This window comes from Myzus persicae, unplaced genomic scaffold (assembly GCF_001856785.1).
Source record: "Myzus persicae strain clone G006 unplaced genomic scaffold, MPER_G0061.0, whole genome shotgun sequence".
In the NCBI taxonomy this organism is placed as follows: domain Eukaryota; kingdom Metazoa; phylum Arthropoda; class Insecta; order Hemiptera; family Aphididae; genus Myzus; species Myzus persicae.
This window is the reverse complement of record NW_019103966.1, coordinates 178,968-195,097: the sequence shown is the minus strand read 5'-3', so window position 1 is coordinate 195,097 and position 16,130 is coordinate 178,968. Positions and strand designations below refer to the sequence as shown.

Here is a 16,130-nt window from a genome sequence, read left to right as displayed (position 1 = left end):
CATTTAGTACGAACAGGTAAGTAGTATTCATAAGCCAAGATGGGTCGGTCCTTCATCTGGAAAAGAATCGATTTACCATCTAAATGCTTCGATATAACACCTAACCGTCGACAGAATTACGAGTTAAGGTAAATGTAGCTGCCTTATTTTAATAACTGACGAGTAGGTGCCTATCAATGCCACTGCCTAAGTGGCCAAGTACCATGTACGACTACGTATGCACGTCTACGATTTTTAGCTGATCAATACATTTTTCGGGCAGTTCCTTATATGAAATCATTTTCCTCCCTCCCACAGAAAGTGCTGAATTCAATTTTAATTTACAAATCAACCCAAAATCAGTTGACAATCAACTGCCTCAAAGAGTATAATTATACCGTCTAGATGAAACATCAAATGTCTTAAGCCCTATCGCTAAATCCCCGTGCAACCTTCGTTATTTAATAATTACGTCGTCTCCCTGATTCTCTCCTGATGCAAATAAAAATATCATCGTCTACATAATCAATTGTAGTTAAACAATACACAAACTAGGTACACATAGGTATCTGCAACAAAGCCTGGGTTTGAATGAATCTCAGTGTGCGCTTGGTAAATATTTTAGGGAATAATATGTGGTCGACCTTCCACTCCACACCGATCATAATATATAATACATATACCACAATCTGATGTTTTATATTTTTAATAGGTACCTAACATTATGTTGTTGAGTCGTCTACAAACAGTCACTCATCCAGTGTAGATGCGCGTCATAATCTCAATGATCTAAGAACGCATATTATGAGTCTTTAAAATATAAACATTAGGTAGAATCGATGAGACGACCTCGTGTCCAAACCGCACACAACAAAAATATTTTTCATATAGGTAATACATATTAGGTACTTACAAGTTATAACTTGTAATAATATGCATATTATCTACAAGTAGGTAACCACTTTTTTTTACAAAACGAATAATTCATAATTATCTCTGCTTAAACGGTAACAAACACCCGTAGACAGACTATAGATTTTGTGGCTGTTTGCTGTCTGTGAACGATTGGCAGCTATTTACCCACGGCTACGTTTCCCGTGAAAAATAAACATAATAAAAATAACAAAAATTTGAAAGATGTAAAAATTTAATGCAATGGCGCATATATTATAATAGTTTTAATGTTATTAATTATATTAATATTATTATCGTTTAAAGAGACAAATAAATAATAATATACATCTTAAAATTGTACGTAAAAAAGTTACTGACATGTCTACTAAAAGTTACGTTAGGCGGGTCATCGTCTTCGTATGCAGAAGGGGGTGGTGGGACATAGGAGTATAAAGTACAGAGGTTCCCTGACCGACATACACACGAGCGAGATCACACACGCACACACACACACGCACACACACACACACACACTAGTTAAACTATAGTCGTATTGTTGTTCAAGTGTTGAATACATATAATTAAAAGATTATTTAAATTCCTGTTAGCTGGCGGGGCGGTAGAGGAAACGCGCTCCGGTAACACTGTCAAATAAGTTTCTTCAAATATTTATTATAATTTTTCAATAATCACGTATACTGAGAAGTAGAAAAAAAATCTACACAATAAATAAGACTAAATAATCGATAGGTGGCTAAGAACTACGTAAGTTTTTCATTTTTTTTTCAAGTGTTTAACTGTAAACATTTTGGTCCGTATTCGTTGTGATCGACACACACGATAAAAAAAATACACACAAGTATTGTCAGTACATGTAGTTAAATGATTACAGCGCAAGAAAAAAATATCACAAAAAAAAAAAAGTCGAAATGCTATCAATAAAGACTCGTGCGATACGATAAATAAACAGAATAGAGCGTAATAAACGGATATAATATAGTTATTATCGTTTAAATGTTATTATTATTCGCACAGTATACGCTATCGACCTTGGTTTTTTTTTTATTTAATAGTTATAATATCTAGTTTATGAAACAAAAAAAAAATCAAACTTTTTGGGAAAAACTTGATGAGAAAGCATTACGATTTTTTTTTCTTCGTTTAACAAAATTTGTATATAGTTAATTATCATATATTATAATAAACCCTATAATAATTCTATAATAAACACATAACCTACAATTTTTTTTTTTTAATCTAAGAAAACGGAATGACGAAAACATTCAAAATGTTGCACTTGTTTTCTTTGCGTTACAGGTGTTAAAAAATCATTAAAGATAGTACTACAATTAATTATTGCTGAAATTATATTCGAGGCGTCGAGACTATTGTTTCGTTATGAATTAGTTGATTAAATAATGGTATCATAAGAGGCAGGGGTTAAATTTTAAAAAATGTATGATGAAATTAATTATATATAACGATCCTGAAATACTTCATGCTCTACGTTAAATACTTGTTATAAAAGTAAAAACTAATTGACACAAAAGCATACATATTTATATATATTACATGTATATATAAATGTGTATGGTATTTTAATTTAGTATGTTAAGGTGAGAATTTGGCAAAAATCAAAATAATAGTAAATAAATGTATAAAATAAAAATGTATACTAAATAAGAATACTACGGTACACTTTGATTCCATTTTTCTTTGTACAATTTTCATAAATTATATTATATGTAAATGTTTTTTTTTTAACTTTATTTTGTTTCCATTGAAAATTTAAGTGCAACAATAACCAAAAAGTAATAAAATATAATAATTGGTCATGCTAGGTTTTGTATCGACTACTAATATTAAAGTTAACAAAAGTAATAAACGAATAACAAAAAAAACACTGGTTTAATTACAGGAACTGACTTTGGTGGCAGCACACCCAATGTGCCAATTAATTCTGAATTCTAAATGAGATTTTTGAGGGATAGTTTTGTATAAATATATATTCTTTAGTATAAAATAGAAAGAAAATGTTACTCTCTTTAGTAATCAACACAAATAATTGAGGTAAACTACGATTTGCTTAATCGTTTTTTCTTTCTAGAAAAAAAAACAAAAAAATAATTAAAAAAATAATAAAAAGCCTTATAATTTAAATACAAAAATAAAACTTTTAACACATAATACTGAACAGAAAGACACAAAATTTGATTTTTTTATTGAATTATTAATTTTTGGGAATTGAATAAGATTAAACCAAAATTGCTGTCGCATGTTCCCCTGCCAATGAGATGATAAAAGTAAAATCAAAGTGTACGAAAAAAAAAAATTTGACAGTCTTGGAGTGAGTCGCTTTACTTTACTTTTAGGGCTGTAACTATTGAATGCATATTTTTATGTTTTCATATTTGATATTATTTGTACACAGACACTGTTTTTTTTTCGATGACAATTATAGTTATTTTATTATAGAGCAGTCACAGAAGGCATTTATGAGACATCTTGATCTTCAACATCTTGAAGCTGCTCTTTAGGTTCAGCTTCTGTACCTAAAAAAAATTAATTAATTTTGATTGAGTAAAACAGAACCAAAGGTTTATTTATTTTGTATTTGTTCATACCATCTCCTTGCATATCTGAAGTCCACAAGGTTAGGTTGTCCCTTAACAACTGCATTATAAGTGTGGAATCTTTATAGCTCTCTTCGGATAACGTGTCCAATTCAGCAATTGCTTCATCAAAAGCTTTTTTAGCTAAATGACAAGCTCTATCAGGGGTGTTGAGAATCTCATAGTAGAATACAGAAAAATTCAATGCCAAACCCAACCTGTTAGGAATAATGTTATTTATTATAATTATTTACAGATATATAATTGTAAATATTAATAGTATCAACATTATTTATATATATATATTTCATATGATAAATGATAATACCTTATTGGGTGAGTAGGAGGTAAGTCTTGATTAGCGATATCGCTAGCGGCTTTATAGGCAACCAGAGAATGTTCAGCGGCTTCTTTTCTGTCATCTCCAGTAGCGAATTCGGCCAGGTATCTGTGGTAGTCACCTTTCCTGTGAAACAATTTATAAAACATTAATAACTATATCAGGATAGCATATTATAAGCCTTTTAAATTTTATAATTTTAGTTTTTACATAGATCAATTAGATAACTTACATCTTATAATAGAAAACTTTAGATTCTCCAGAAGCAGCACATGCTATTAAATGTTTATCAAGTACATTTAGAATGTCTGAACAAATATCCCGTAATTCTTTCTCAACCTATAAATCAATTTAAATTATTTTTTATAGGTACATTTTAATTAAAACTGATAAATATGAACTAATTCTGAATAAATTTCATAGAACTATTTGTTATATGTCTGAGTAGTACATACCTGCGATCTATATTGGCGGATCATCTCTAGCTTTTCTTCAGCACCTTTATTCTCTTCTTTCTGTTCAATACTTGAAATTATGCGCCAACTTGCACGCCGAGCTCCAATCACATTTTTATATGCTACAGATAACAGGTTTCGTTCTTCTACAGATAATTCAACATCTAACGATGCTACTTTTTTCATGGACTCTACCATTTCTATAAATCAAAAATAATATTCAATTAGTAACAATATAAGTAAATATAGACTCAACTAATATAATATTTTATATTTTCCAGCACTCAATTAGTATATGTAGGTAGAACAACCCAGAACTTAATTAGTACGTAAGTTCTATGTAGTAAGCTAGCCAGTTTCACTATATAGTAAAACAACCCAGGACTTATTTGTTCTAAAAGGTTTGTATGTGGTCATTTTTTAAGGAGTCATCAAATTTAAAGGTAAGGATATATTATTATCACGGAAACTATGGAAATTGTTTTGATATTTTAATTTAGAAGCAATTTATTGGTATTTTAAAACTGTACATTTTTGTCTAAGTAAATATGCTCAAAACTTACCTACATTAAAATATCAAAAAGACTACTGGATAATATCTTAACTGTTAAATTTCATAATTCGTCAATTCGCTCTAATATTATTCATATAAGTTATTTTTTAAAAAAAAACAGAGTAAGATGGATTTATCCTGAATTCGTCTTAGTATAATATATGTTTATTATTTTATGCATTAGGACGGTGGAGAATACGTTACTTCAAGTGAATACAACTATACTCTTAAAGGTAGATGGTAATACAACAAAAATAATACCTGAGTATAATGTGCAGTAATATTTAATTTAATTAAACGAAAAATATAACATTCAAAAATCGGGAGATAAAACTTTAAACCAGATGCAAAGGTTTTATTCGTACAAAATATAAGAAGGTTTAATTGAATGGCTCATAAAAAATAGGACTAATTTTTAAATAAATCTAAAGTATTAGGTTTAAAACCAATAGTATCAGGTAAAACTACACTATTTTTGGGGACTAAATAATATACCATTGTACACAGGGATAAAACGAAAATTACATTCGCATTTATGTGTCGTGTGTAAGTATTACGTACTGCAGGATTTAGCAAAATGTTTTCACTTCAATACACATACACGACACACTCGTCGCATACTAATATTGTTATCTAGTAATCTGCACTCAGCGGAGTATTTTAGAGACAAAGGTCAAAAACACGTAGGTATAGGCTTGTAATTAGGGTTTTCGCTTTTTTTTTTACCTAACCTTGAGGATTTCGAGTTTAAAATAAATTTTATTTTACGACATCGGGACACGAAACACATACACATCGTGTAATTGCGTAAACGAAATAAAGAAATGCACACCACGAATGGCAAGATAGTCGTTTTTCAACAAGCCTAAACGAACTGTAGGCAAGGTTTATCATGTTTCAACCCTAAATATTCAGTCACTCACGCCCACCGTAGTTATCGCGGTTAAACGATGGCGCAACAATCGATTTGTTATATATTCATTATATATTGTGTAACACACATGATTTCGTAGGTGGTTGCGACAATTTTTTTATCAGCGACAATGTCTGGGCTAAAAGTTTAACTTGCAGATCAATAGACCATCGGGACGTACATGAGGTGTACACGACGAAGCCTGGGTATGGAACATTGGAACGTTAGTAAAGTTGACATGAAGGGGAGACCGCCATCGCCATAGCAACGTTATACGTTGTAGACTGGTACGGACCCCGCCACACCCCACCACAATCCATCCAATCTACCACGCCCGCGCTAGCTAAATTAAATACATTGGCTTAGTGACAGAAAAATTACTCTTCAAAAGACGATGGTATGTATTTACATAGAGTACCCACATATATAATATTATTATGTTGACCGATGGCCATAACGATTTGCGAAAATCGAACATCACAAGAAAATATTAACGATTTAAAAATGGTCTAATCAAGTTGGAGTACAATTACTTTTAAGTAAACTTAACTAATACATTACATGAATTTATCATTTGGGTAGTGAACTTGGGCAAACACGGAGTAAGTACTTCCCCATAACACGAATGGGGAGGAGGGAAGTCGATTAAATTTATATGAATAAAAAGATACATTACAAATATGGGTAATAATTTGTTGTTGTATTATATTTATGTATATACTACAATAAGATTGATATTGAATACCTATTATTTAGGAATTCCATAATTTGATCACCTATATAAGATATTTTTTAAACGGAGATACCTGTATGATGACGATGAGTCCTCCTCTAAAAGTTAGATAAATTAAAAAACTTTAAATAGCGAAGTAAATACTGAACAGTGAAGCATGTAAAATTAGATTTTATTTAAGGCAAAATATTGATTTTTTACTTCCAGGTCACTGAAATATGTATTTATATTTTATGACTAACACATTATAATACGATTATAGTCTTTAACAGTTTAGAAATAATATTTTTATTTTAAGATCACAAATCTATATTTTGTACATAATTGTAATGGTTGAATAAATTAGAGTTTAGAAAGTGTTTTTCATCCTACAATTATCAATTAAAAATCCTGTATTTTTTTTTAATGAAAAATATTCTAATTGCTGCGCTGATCGTTAATAATTCATGAAATTATAATCAAAAAGACTAGATGCACTTAAAATAGAACAAGATTAAGAACTATTATTCAACTGTCTTAAACATCATTAATTATTGGGTTTTTGTGTTTAAAGTATAAGAGATCAGGTACTTTAGACTATAACTGAAATATATTTTATCAGGGATTGGAAAAATGTTTTTTCCATCTTAAACAAAAAAACTGTTTTTTATTAATTGATTTTGTTATTATAGTTTAACAAAATATTTTTAAAGTATGTTTAAAACAACAAAAAAAAATTTGTTTTTATCATATTTTAGATGAATAAGTACTAAAAAGTCAATACTAAGAATTCAACAATATGATTTACTCGAGGATTTACTTAAAAATATATCCCATATTCAAATCCTATCATTTAATCATTCATTATGGTTTTGTTTTAAAATTAATTACCTAAGCAGAAATATTTTATGTATAAAGTAAAATTAGAATATCAGATATGCAATTCATTTAGCTATTATCAGCTATTCGTAAGTGTCCATTTTTAATATTTTAAAAATATATGAGTACTAATTACTAATTGGTTAATTTTCATTAAGTATTTAAATTATTACGATGATTTATTATCCGAGTTATCAGTTAGGTACTACTATCATCAAAAAATTAAAATAATTAGTTGATATTACTGAAAAATGTTTTTAAACAAAAATTATTATAGGTGGGGATTGATTGAACTTATCCACAATACCCTCAACAATAATATGACTAAATAGTAAATAGCATAGAGTTTCTGGTCGGGATCTTATGGCAATTTGATTAATTAGTATAGTAATGATAGGTAATTATGTAAATTAAATTCATCAATCTTAAGTGAAGCAAGATTTAAAACAGAGAAAACAAATGTATAATAACTAAGTACACTCAAATTTCTATGCACCCATCATCTCATAATTTATATTGTATTGATGTTATTTAACTCATGTAAATCCACAAACACAAGGAGTAAAAAATATATTTTTTTTTTAACAGAATATAGGTACCTAACTATTTTGTATTACATTATTTTGCACTAAAATATAAATTAGAAATAGAAATATTCTACATTTGTCATTTATTAAATGAACAGGTAACATAACTAATAACATAACTCAATCATAATATAAAAACACCTATTTTAAAATTATGAAAATAATAACTTTTTTATTGGTAAATAAAAATAAGTAAACAATATTGTTATAGTGATTAATAATTACCTATGTAATCCTGTAAATAACAAAATTCAATAGGTACCTACTACCTATGTACTAATAGAATGCATTATAAATACTTGTTTTTTTCTGTAACACCAACTGTATGTTAGTATAGTACTACTAATAATATTTTGATTTTTGATAGTTTGCTTTAGTAATTTTTTCATTAACTTGTTGATTAAACTTTGAAGAAGTATGACACTACCTATGATATTTTTTAAAAAGTCTTGATTATAATATTTTGTTATACCTACCAATGCAATGTATTTTAAAATATAAAACAGTCAACGAGGAAAAGTGGTAAGAATACAGTAAACAAGGAATTAACTAAATATAGTAGTTTCATAAAATTGAAATGCTCTGAGCGTGCAATACAAAAAATCACACTGATTTTTGTGTCTTGTTTTTTTTAAAAACATAAAAATGATAATTAAGTATACCTAGGAAACAATTGTTGTAAGACAAAACGAAAAACTTAACTTAAAGTATAATAGGCAGTATAATAACAGTGTAATTAATATAACTATTAGGTACCTATTATTTTAAAACACAGTAACATAGATATTGTTAATGTGATGCACTTAAAATACAATTTTGTTCAGGTACATAGCTAAGAACTCATACTTATAAACAAGAATTACTAAAAGGTTAATAAGAGTTCTGTAATAAAAGTAAGTGTTATTATTAAAATTATGGATATAGGTACCACCATAAATATGCTTTAAAAGTTTTAAGTAAATATAAAGCAATGAATCGTTAATATTGACTTCAACATAAGTACTGTTATAAATTAAAATTGTAGTTATTACCACCTATCTAAATGAAATAATGATACTAAATAAGTAAATACATACCAATGTTTATATGCATTTATCCGAGTATTTACTTATTAAGTTGTCTATCTTTAACAAAAACTGGACATAACATTAAAAATTAATTGGAAAAATTTTACTACGTCGTTTAAAATTAGTAACTTAAGATACTTCTTACATAATAATATATTTTATACACTAAACACTTGGTGACTTGTATAGTCATATGTATACAAATTTTAAAATTTTAACTATTCTTGTTCTTTTATTTTTATGAATAGGTATTTAAATTCATACAAACGGTAGTTATTTATACTGCTCAGTATAATCTTTTTTTTAAACAATAATTGTATGCTGTCACTGTTTTTAAATTTAACACTACCTACTATTCTTCAGACAATTAAAATAAAATTCTTCATGCAAAATTAAGTAGTAGTAGGTATCTACATTTTGATTATTATTTTCCTGTAGCTATTTAGTTTTAAGTCATATGGATAAAATATAAATTCCCAGTACCACTATTGTAGGTTTTTTTAACAGCACCTATAAGCGTTACATTTTATAAAGAAAACATGATGTTGATATAATTAAAATATACTACTTTGTGAGTACTTGTACATTAACACATACCTATCTACAACTACATAGGTATTCTGATAAGTTTTAAGATATTCAATAATTAGTACTGAGTTTGTAAATTTTAAATGTTTATGGTAAAAAATCTAGCATAGCAATAAATCGAGCAATAAATGTAAAAAGCAGAAAACAAATTTGTTTTTAATTAGGTATCATAAACAATTCAAGCCATTAATAAAACATTATATTTACTGTAAACCTAGCCAAAAACTTTCTAATACAAACTATTGGTAGGTTATCTTAGAAGCCAACCAAATAGTTCAACCTAGGTACCTAAATTTAAAAAAATTATCCCAATTTGTACATGTATCTAAATATGAATGTATCTATATAAAATAAATTGTCAATGGCATTACAATTTAATTTAATATTTTATCATACATAGGTACCTACCTATTTCTACTTATTTCTTATAAATTTTATTTGATTTACTATAGGTAGGTAAAAAAGGGTACTTTTTTTTATATTGGTTGATCTTTTTAAGTTTAAGGAAAATTGGTAACACTAAGTTAAAAATTAAAGCATAAAATAAATTTATAGATTTTTAATATAAAATTTAGTATGGTATCTAATTTACTACTTATCGAACATTGATTTATAATTATACAGATAAGCCGTCCTATTGTTGATATTGGAAGTGGTTGAATGCAATGGTTAGTCTGTATATTATAAAATCAATGCAACCAAGTGACGACTATAGGAAGTAGTACCTATATTAACTTAGAATTTGCAAAAATAGGCAAGTAGGTGTAATTTAACGATTGTATTACATTAATTCAGAAATGTTTAATTAAGAACATGCTCGATTAAAATTCTGAAAATAATTAGGTATAAAAAAAGCATGGTAGATATATTCATTTGCATTCTACATTTGATTAGATATAGTATAATATATATACATATATATATATATATGTATTATATTGATTTAATTCCGTTTAAATAACATGTTCACAAACTTCCATTAGTTCACAGTAAAGAATCACAGAAAAAAAAAGTACTTTGAGATGTTATGATATCAAACTAATAAATATTCTACTTTGAGTCAATTTTATGATTTATTCTGTTAAGGATATTATAATATAGGTAGGTATTAAACTTAATTTTTTTTTTACATAAAAATAAAAAGTACCTTTAACACAGTTTATTAGATCGATACCTATTGCATTTAAACGATATCATCATAGTTCAATAAGTTTGCACACATCAGTTATGTTTATACATCATTAGTCTTTTTCTTATGTATTTTATGAGAACTGCTAAAATATTGTATGTCTAATAGTCATACAGTGAGAGTACAGGACGACAGACAACAAGCCGACCCAATACCAACGGGGACAGAGATACAAAGTAACAATATCGTTGGGGAAAAACACAGACATACTGCTAGCCCAAAAAAAAACCAAAATTCGGGGAGACTGCACACGATTGGAAAAAATTTGTGTACTCGGAAATAACTGGAAACCCATGATAACCAACACCACCGACGGCACCCAACGGTCATAAAAATCTAATAATTTCGGTGATAGACGATGAGGGGTGAGGGGTGGTGGGTGGTGGGGATGCGGGTAGCGGAGGCGTCTGGCCGCGGCGGTCAGAACGGACGAGCGATATACAACGGGTGAAATTCCACCGTGTGGGAAGAAGATTAACGGTCGGCCGAGGTGGCGTCACCACGACGCGCGAAGCGATATCATATCGCATTCGGGCTACGGTGACGACCAATAGGTGGTGCACGATTTTTGCACGCGATAGAAATCTCGGACGTCTAACGGTACAAACCTTCGCCGAGCATTATTTTAATAATAATAAAATATTTTACTACTGTGCCCACACACGCACGTACCGTTATAGGTGCGCGATGCGGCTAACCTAGAAAATAAAAAAATATAATAACAGTAGGAAATAATAGTAATAATAAATATTTTGTATTATTGTATTGTATATAGTGCACCCGATTATTATCCTACGTATTGATTATTTGGGCGCAAGGCGTAGAAGGCGGCGGCGGCGTCGGGCGGTCGTAACGAACGAGTAACGTGGGGCGGCCTTTGGCGGTGGAGGGGGAGGCCGAAAACGGCGAAATTTCGATGAAAAAACTCGCAAACGTCGGCGAGAAATCAATTAGGTCGTCGGTACCGAAATTTAAAAAATATCATTATCATATTATTACATATGACGTTGCACGTTTACACGCGTCCATGTGCACTCACCATCGTATCTTTCCGCCTGTTCGGCGAGTTTCGCCTTGTACACGTTTTCTTCTCTTTCGGACATAGTGAAGGCTGTGAGGTGGTTCCTTCGGCTGCTGCTGATGCGGCGGCGGGCGAAATGAGACGGTTTAACGTCGGACTAAAGCACTTGTGTGGACACGCACCGGAAGACGGAACGAGTCGAGATTCGACGGCGGCCGACGCGCAAGAGATCGTTGGCGGGACGACGACGGCGAACGACAATAACGCGTGTGCGATATCACTCTGCCACTGCGTTGAACACGACTAACGGATAATACGATACAATATTATGACGTGTAACCAACAAAATATAATAGTTGCGAAATTTAATAATAAAATATTATATTAAAAATCCCGGGGATACGGAGGCGACGTATTCGTGGTTCGCGCGGTTGGGTTGCGGCGACGGCAGCGGTGGATGCGGTTTGTGAGCGGACGTTACGTCGTTTCCCGTCGCCGACTCGCGAATGGTCTCTCTGGAAATATGGCCGCACCCGTCAGGCCGCCAACGTGACGCTCATGGAAAAATAACTCGATATAATCGATCTGGCGCGCGCGCGTCTCTCTGGCGGGCGGCGTACGACGACTATAATAATTATACAAGCTTTACACACTGTCTGTGCACCGACTACCACAACTGCGTTTTAACGATTTTTTTTTCATTTTTTCTCCTTTCCTTTTCGAGTTTCGTCCGACCGACGGCGACGGCGAGCGAGTGAGCGACTAGCGCGGCCGTCGTAGTTGTATGCACGCGGCCGGCGGGCACGCAACCGAGGTTTGTTTGTTCGGATTGTTGTAACTTGTTATAATGAAATTATACAGATACCCATACCTCAATACCTGTCCCAATATTATAATACTATATTTAAAATATAATATTATGGGGGGCCACGCACAGTTTGAATATTGAACCGGTCGTATTTTATTTTATTTTATATCCGTGATAATCATAGTATCATAGTATAATATTAAACTCATACGTACAATTTTCCGTCTAACAAGACCTTATATGCACGTGATCGCAAACACAAAGGTCGTACCTACCTATACTTATGTGTACATTGACAGTGTTTATAATATAATATACCTATATATTATATTTTGTATGCATGCGGCATGCCACCTGTACGGCTATACCTTATTAATACTTAAACGAATACAATAATATTATTATTACTAGTTTTTCTTTTCTTTGAAATAATATGCAGTCGGATGTATATAGGTAATTAATTTTATACAAAAAATTATGTTTTGTGTACTCGTAACTACTACAGACTGTTGCAGTAACATTTCGCCTTGCTCTGCAGTTTGCGTTTACTTTTTGAGCGATAATTCTAAATTTATATACCCTGTGAGCCTGTAGCAATTGACCACAAAGCTATAAACGAATATTAAGAATTAAAATAAATATTAAGAAAATTATTTTTAAAAAATGCACAGAGCAAAAACATTCACCAACATATTCACATGTATAACCAAGGTGCAGAAATCCAGATACGGGACCCATAAAATAAAGATCATAGCTGAGTCTCAACCTTAGTTTGTTATAAATAATCCTTGAAGAATAAGATTATAATTGGTTATATTACAAATGTTAAAATGTTTATTACCAAAAATATTGAACCCAATTACCGACCCATCGTTTGACGCATCATTTTATAGTTGTATACATACCTACTAGGTTAGGTTAGTTTACCTATTGTAAACAAATTAAACTATAATGATTATTTCATTACACTATTACAAATGTTGAAATGTATTTGGATATAATCCTGTAGTCTGGATATATAAGCCCAAAGGATGTATCAGGATATATATAGGCGCGTGCTGGAGATTGCAATACAACAACATACATAACCACATGGGTGTTTCATCCGACACTCCTACATAACGTCTTATTTACTCCGTTACAACTTACACGTAAAAATATAAAATAAGTATTCGTAACCAAATACGGTTAACAAATAAAATAGTAACTGATTATATTACAGAATATTTACACAATGGCAGTGTTTTAAAAAAAATAAAATTATAGATATAATCAATTAAAATGCGTCAACTGTTTAAAATTAATAATTTACAACAAATTTTGGATATTTTCTATACATATCCCATTAGGCAGAAAGCCACATTTATGTTGCAATTTGCAAATACTGACTGATGTACCATAAAATTATATTATTATGTATTTAATATTTATTCCGTGCTTGAACTTATGATTTATTAAAATAACAACTCTATAGGTCGTAACTCGTAAGTACGCTTGAGCTCCAATATTGAATTACTTACTAGTTACTGGCAACTACCTACCCGTTTACACAGCTATGTAAGGACATACAAATGCGAAATTTCCAAAAACATGGAATATAGGTAAGTAGGTACCTATATAATAATTTTACCAAAGCAAGCATATTGGTGGAAACGGGAATCGAACTATCAAACTTTTTAAAAATTAGTGAAACGATAATTCTAAAAGTCGGCGAAAACTGTACATGTCTCCAAACTATATCTACTATGCTATATTAGCAATGTTATAAAAAAAAGTTTAATAAATGCAATTATATTAATACAATTATGCTCCCCGGACCCCGGACCAAAGTCAATCCAGCAAATACTTGAAATCACGTGATGTATTACGTATATATAATATATATTTACCTATTATATTATGTTAGATGTAAATCATTTATATATATAACAACGTTAAAACATTTTTCGATATATTTCCGGTAAAAATATTGAGATAAATAAAAACAATAAAATATTTTTAATTCATATATAGTTTTGTGGTCCTTGATATAAAAATAATATACCTAACATAATATAATATGAGTACCTATATGCCATTAATTCAACGCATTGTATTGTTAATTATTATTGTTGGGCACTTTGAAAATGTGTTCCCCCGTTCGCGTGAGTAGGTAGGTATCTATACATAATAATATATTACATGTACTATACCAGCTACAGCAAACACTAAAACAAACAATGTAAGAAAACATTGCAAAACCAATACTACAGTCTACAGATGAAACATTTTGGTAGAAATGACGTACCTATAATATTTTATTATTATGACCCATAAATCGATTTGTTCTGACGAACCGTTCAAATTACACACATATATATTATAGTACAACGCTAAATCCTATAACATGTAGGCGTATTGCGTACAAGCGTACGGCGTACCTATATTGCAACTTATAAGTATATAACTATTGTTGAATCTATATATCTGCAACACTGCAACACTGCTTAGGTATAAATGTATAATATACTTAGTTAGGTATACAAAGTTCCTCTATTTGTCTTTGTATGTAATTATTATCTGATCATATTATGTTAGTATATGTGATTATAATTATTATTTTGATTACAAACAGAAAAAAGTGTGCTTTTTATAATTGTTATAACTTATATGATTATCATTTAAAATATAATTTTAGTGAGGGTAGGAAAATAATATTTTTGTTTGGTAGGTACTTAGCTTATGTTGGTGCTCATTTTAATGTTGTTAGTTAAAATTTGTAAATTAAATTTTCTCAGTGTATAATATAATAATAAATAAATAATGTCTGTATACATATAATACACATCTAAGGGCAAATTAGAGGGAGCTGGAGTGTGCACTGCGCCCTCAACAATTTTAAAATTTTAACCCTTATGATTTATTATGTTTGATGTGTGTTTAGTCATTTAGATATTATTTTATATTAATAAATAATTAACTACAAATTCTAAGCTATTATTAAATATGCGATTATTGGATGGAGAGGTGTGGGAAGTGAAGTTTCTCATCATGTATAATCCTTGACCATACTTTACTAACTGAAAAATGGATTCAACACCTTACACCACCAGATTTGCTTTTAAATTTCTCCCAGCGAATACTATATAGTACCTAGGTATTTGAAGAGTATAGCACTATAGCCTGTTGATATTTTATTACAAATCTATTACTACCTATTGATATGTATTAAACCACACCGGATTATCGTCCCCAGACCCCAGTAATAATATATAATACATAGATATAATTAAACATTCCAAATATTTTTGGTTCACAGTACGCTAAGTATTTTTTATCGTACACAAAACACAGTCAAGACGGAGATAAATACATCCTATATACCGGTCAACACTTATTGGAGTTAAATTCTGCTCAAAACGTGAACATACATCCGTTTATTGTAAAGTACCTTCATCAGATTGACGTCACAGGCTATCACGTGGTAGCTGCACAGTGCACATGGTGCCCATAATAATAATGTAGGTAGCCATATTATAAATACATATATTATA

At 30.2% G+C, this 16,130-nt stretch overlaps 1 protein-coding gene across 1 annotated transcript; it reads right to left on the bottom strand.

The window, feature by feature from the left end:
• Positions 1 to 1,525: 1,525 nt before the first annotated feature.
• On the bottom strand, positions 1,526 to 12,307 carry LOC111036995 (14-3-3 protein epsilon). Its single transcript, XM_022319336.1, has 6 exons — positions 11,808 to 12,307; positions 4,281 to 4,480; positions 4,058 to 4,164; positions 3,814 to 3,951; positions 3,498 to 3,703; positions 1,526 to 3,425 (listed from the first exon to the last, which is right to left on the bottom strand). Exons 1-6 carry the CDS (start codon positions 11,869 to 11,871, stop codon positions 3,367 to 3,369), a joined length of 774 nt encoding a protein of 257 aa, XP_022175028.1. The 5' UTR covers positions 11,872 to 12,307; the 3' UTR covers positions 1,526 to 3,366.
• Between the last annotated feature and the right edge of the window lie 3,823 nt (positions 12,308 to 16,130).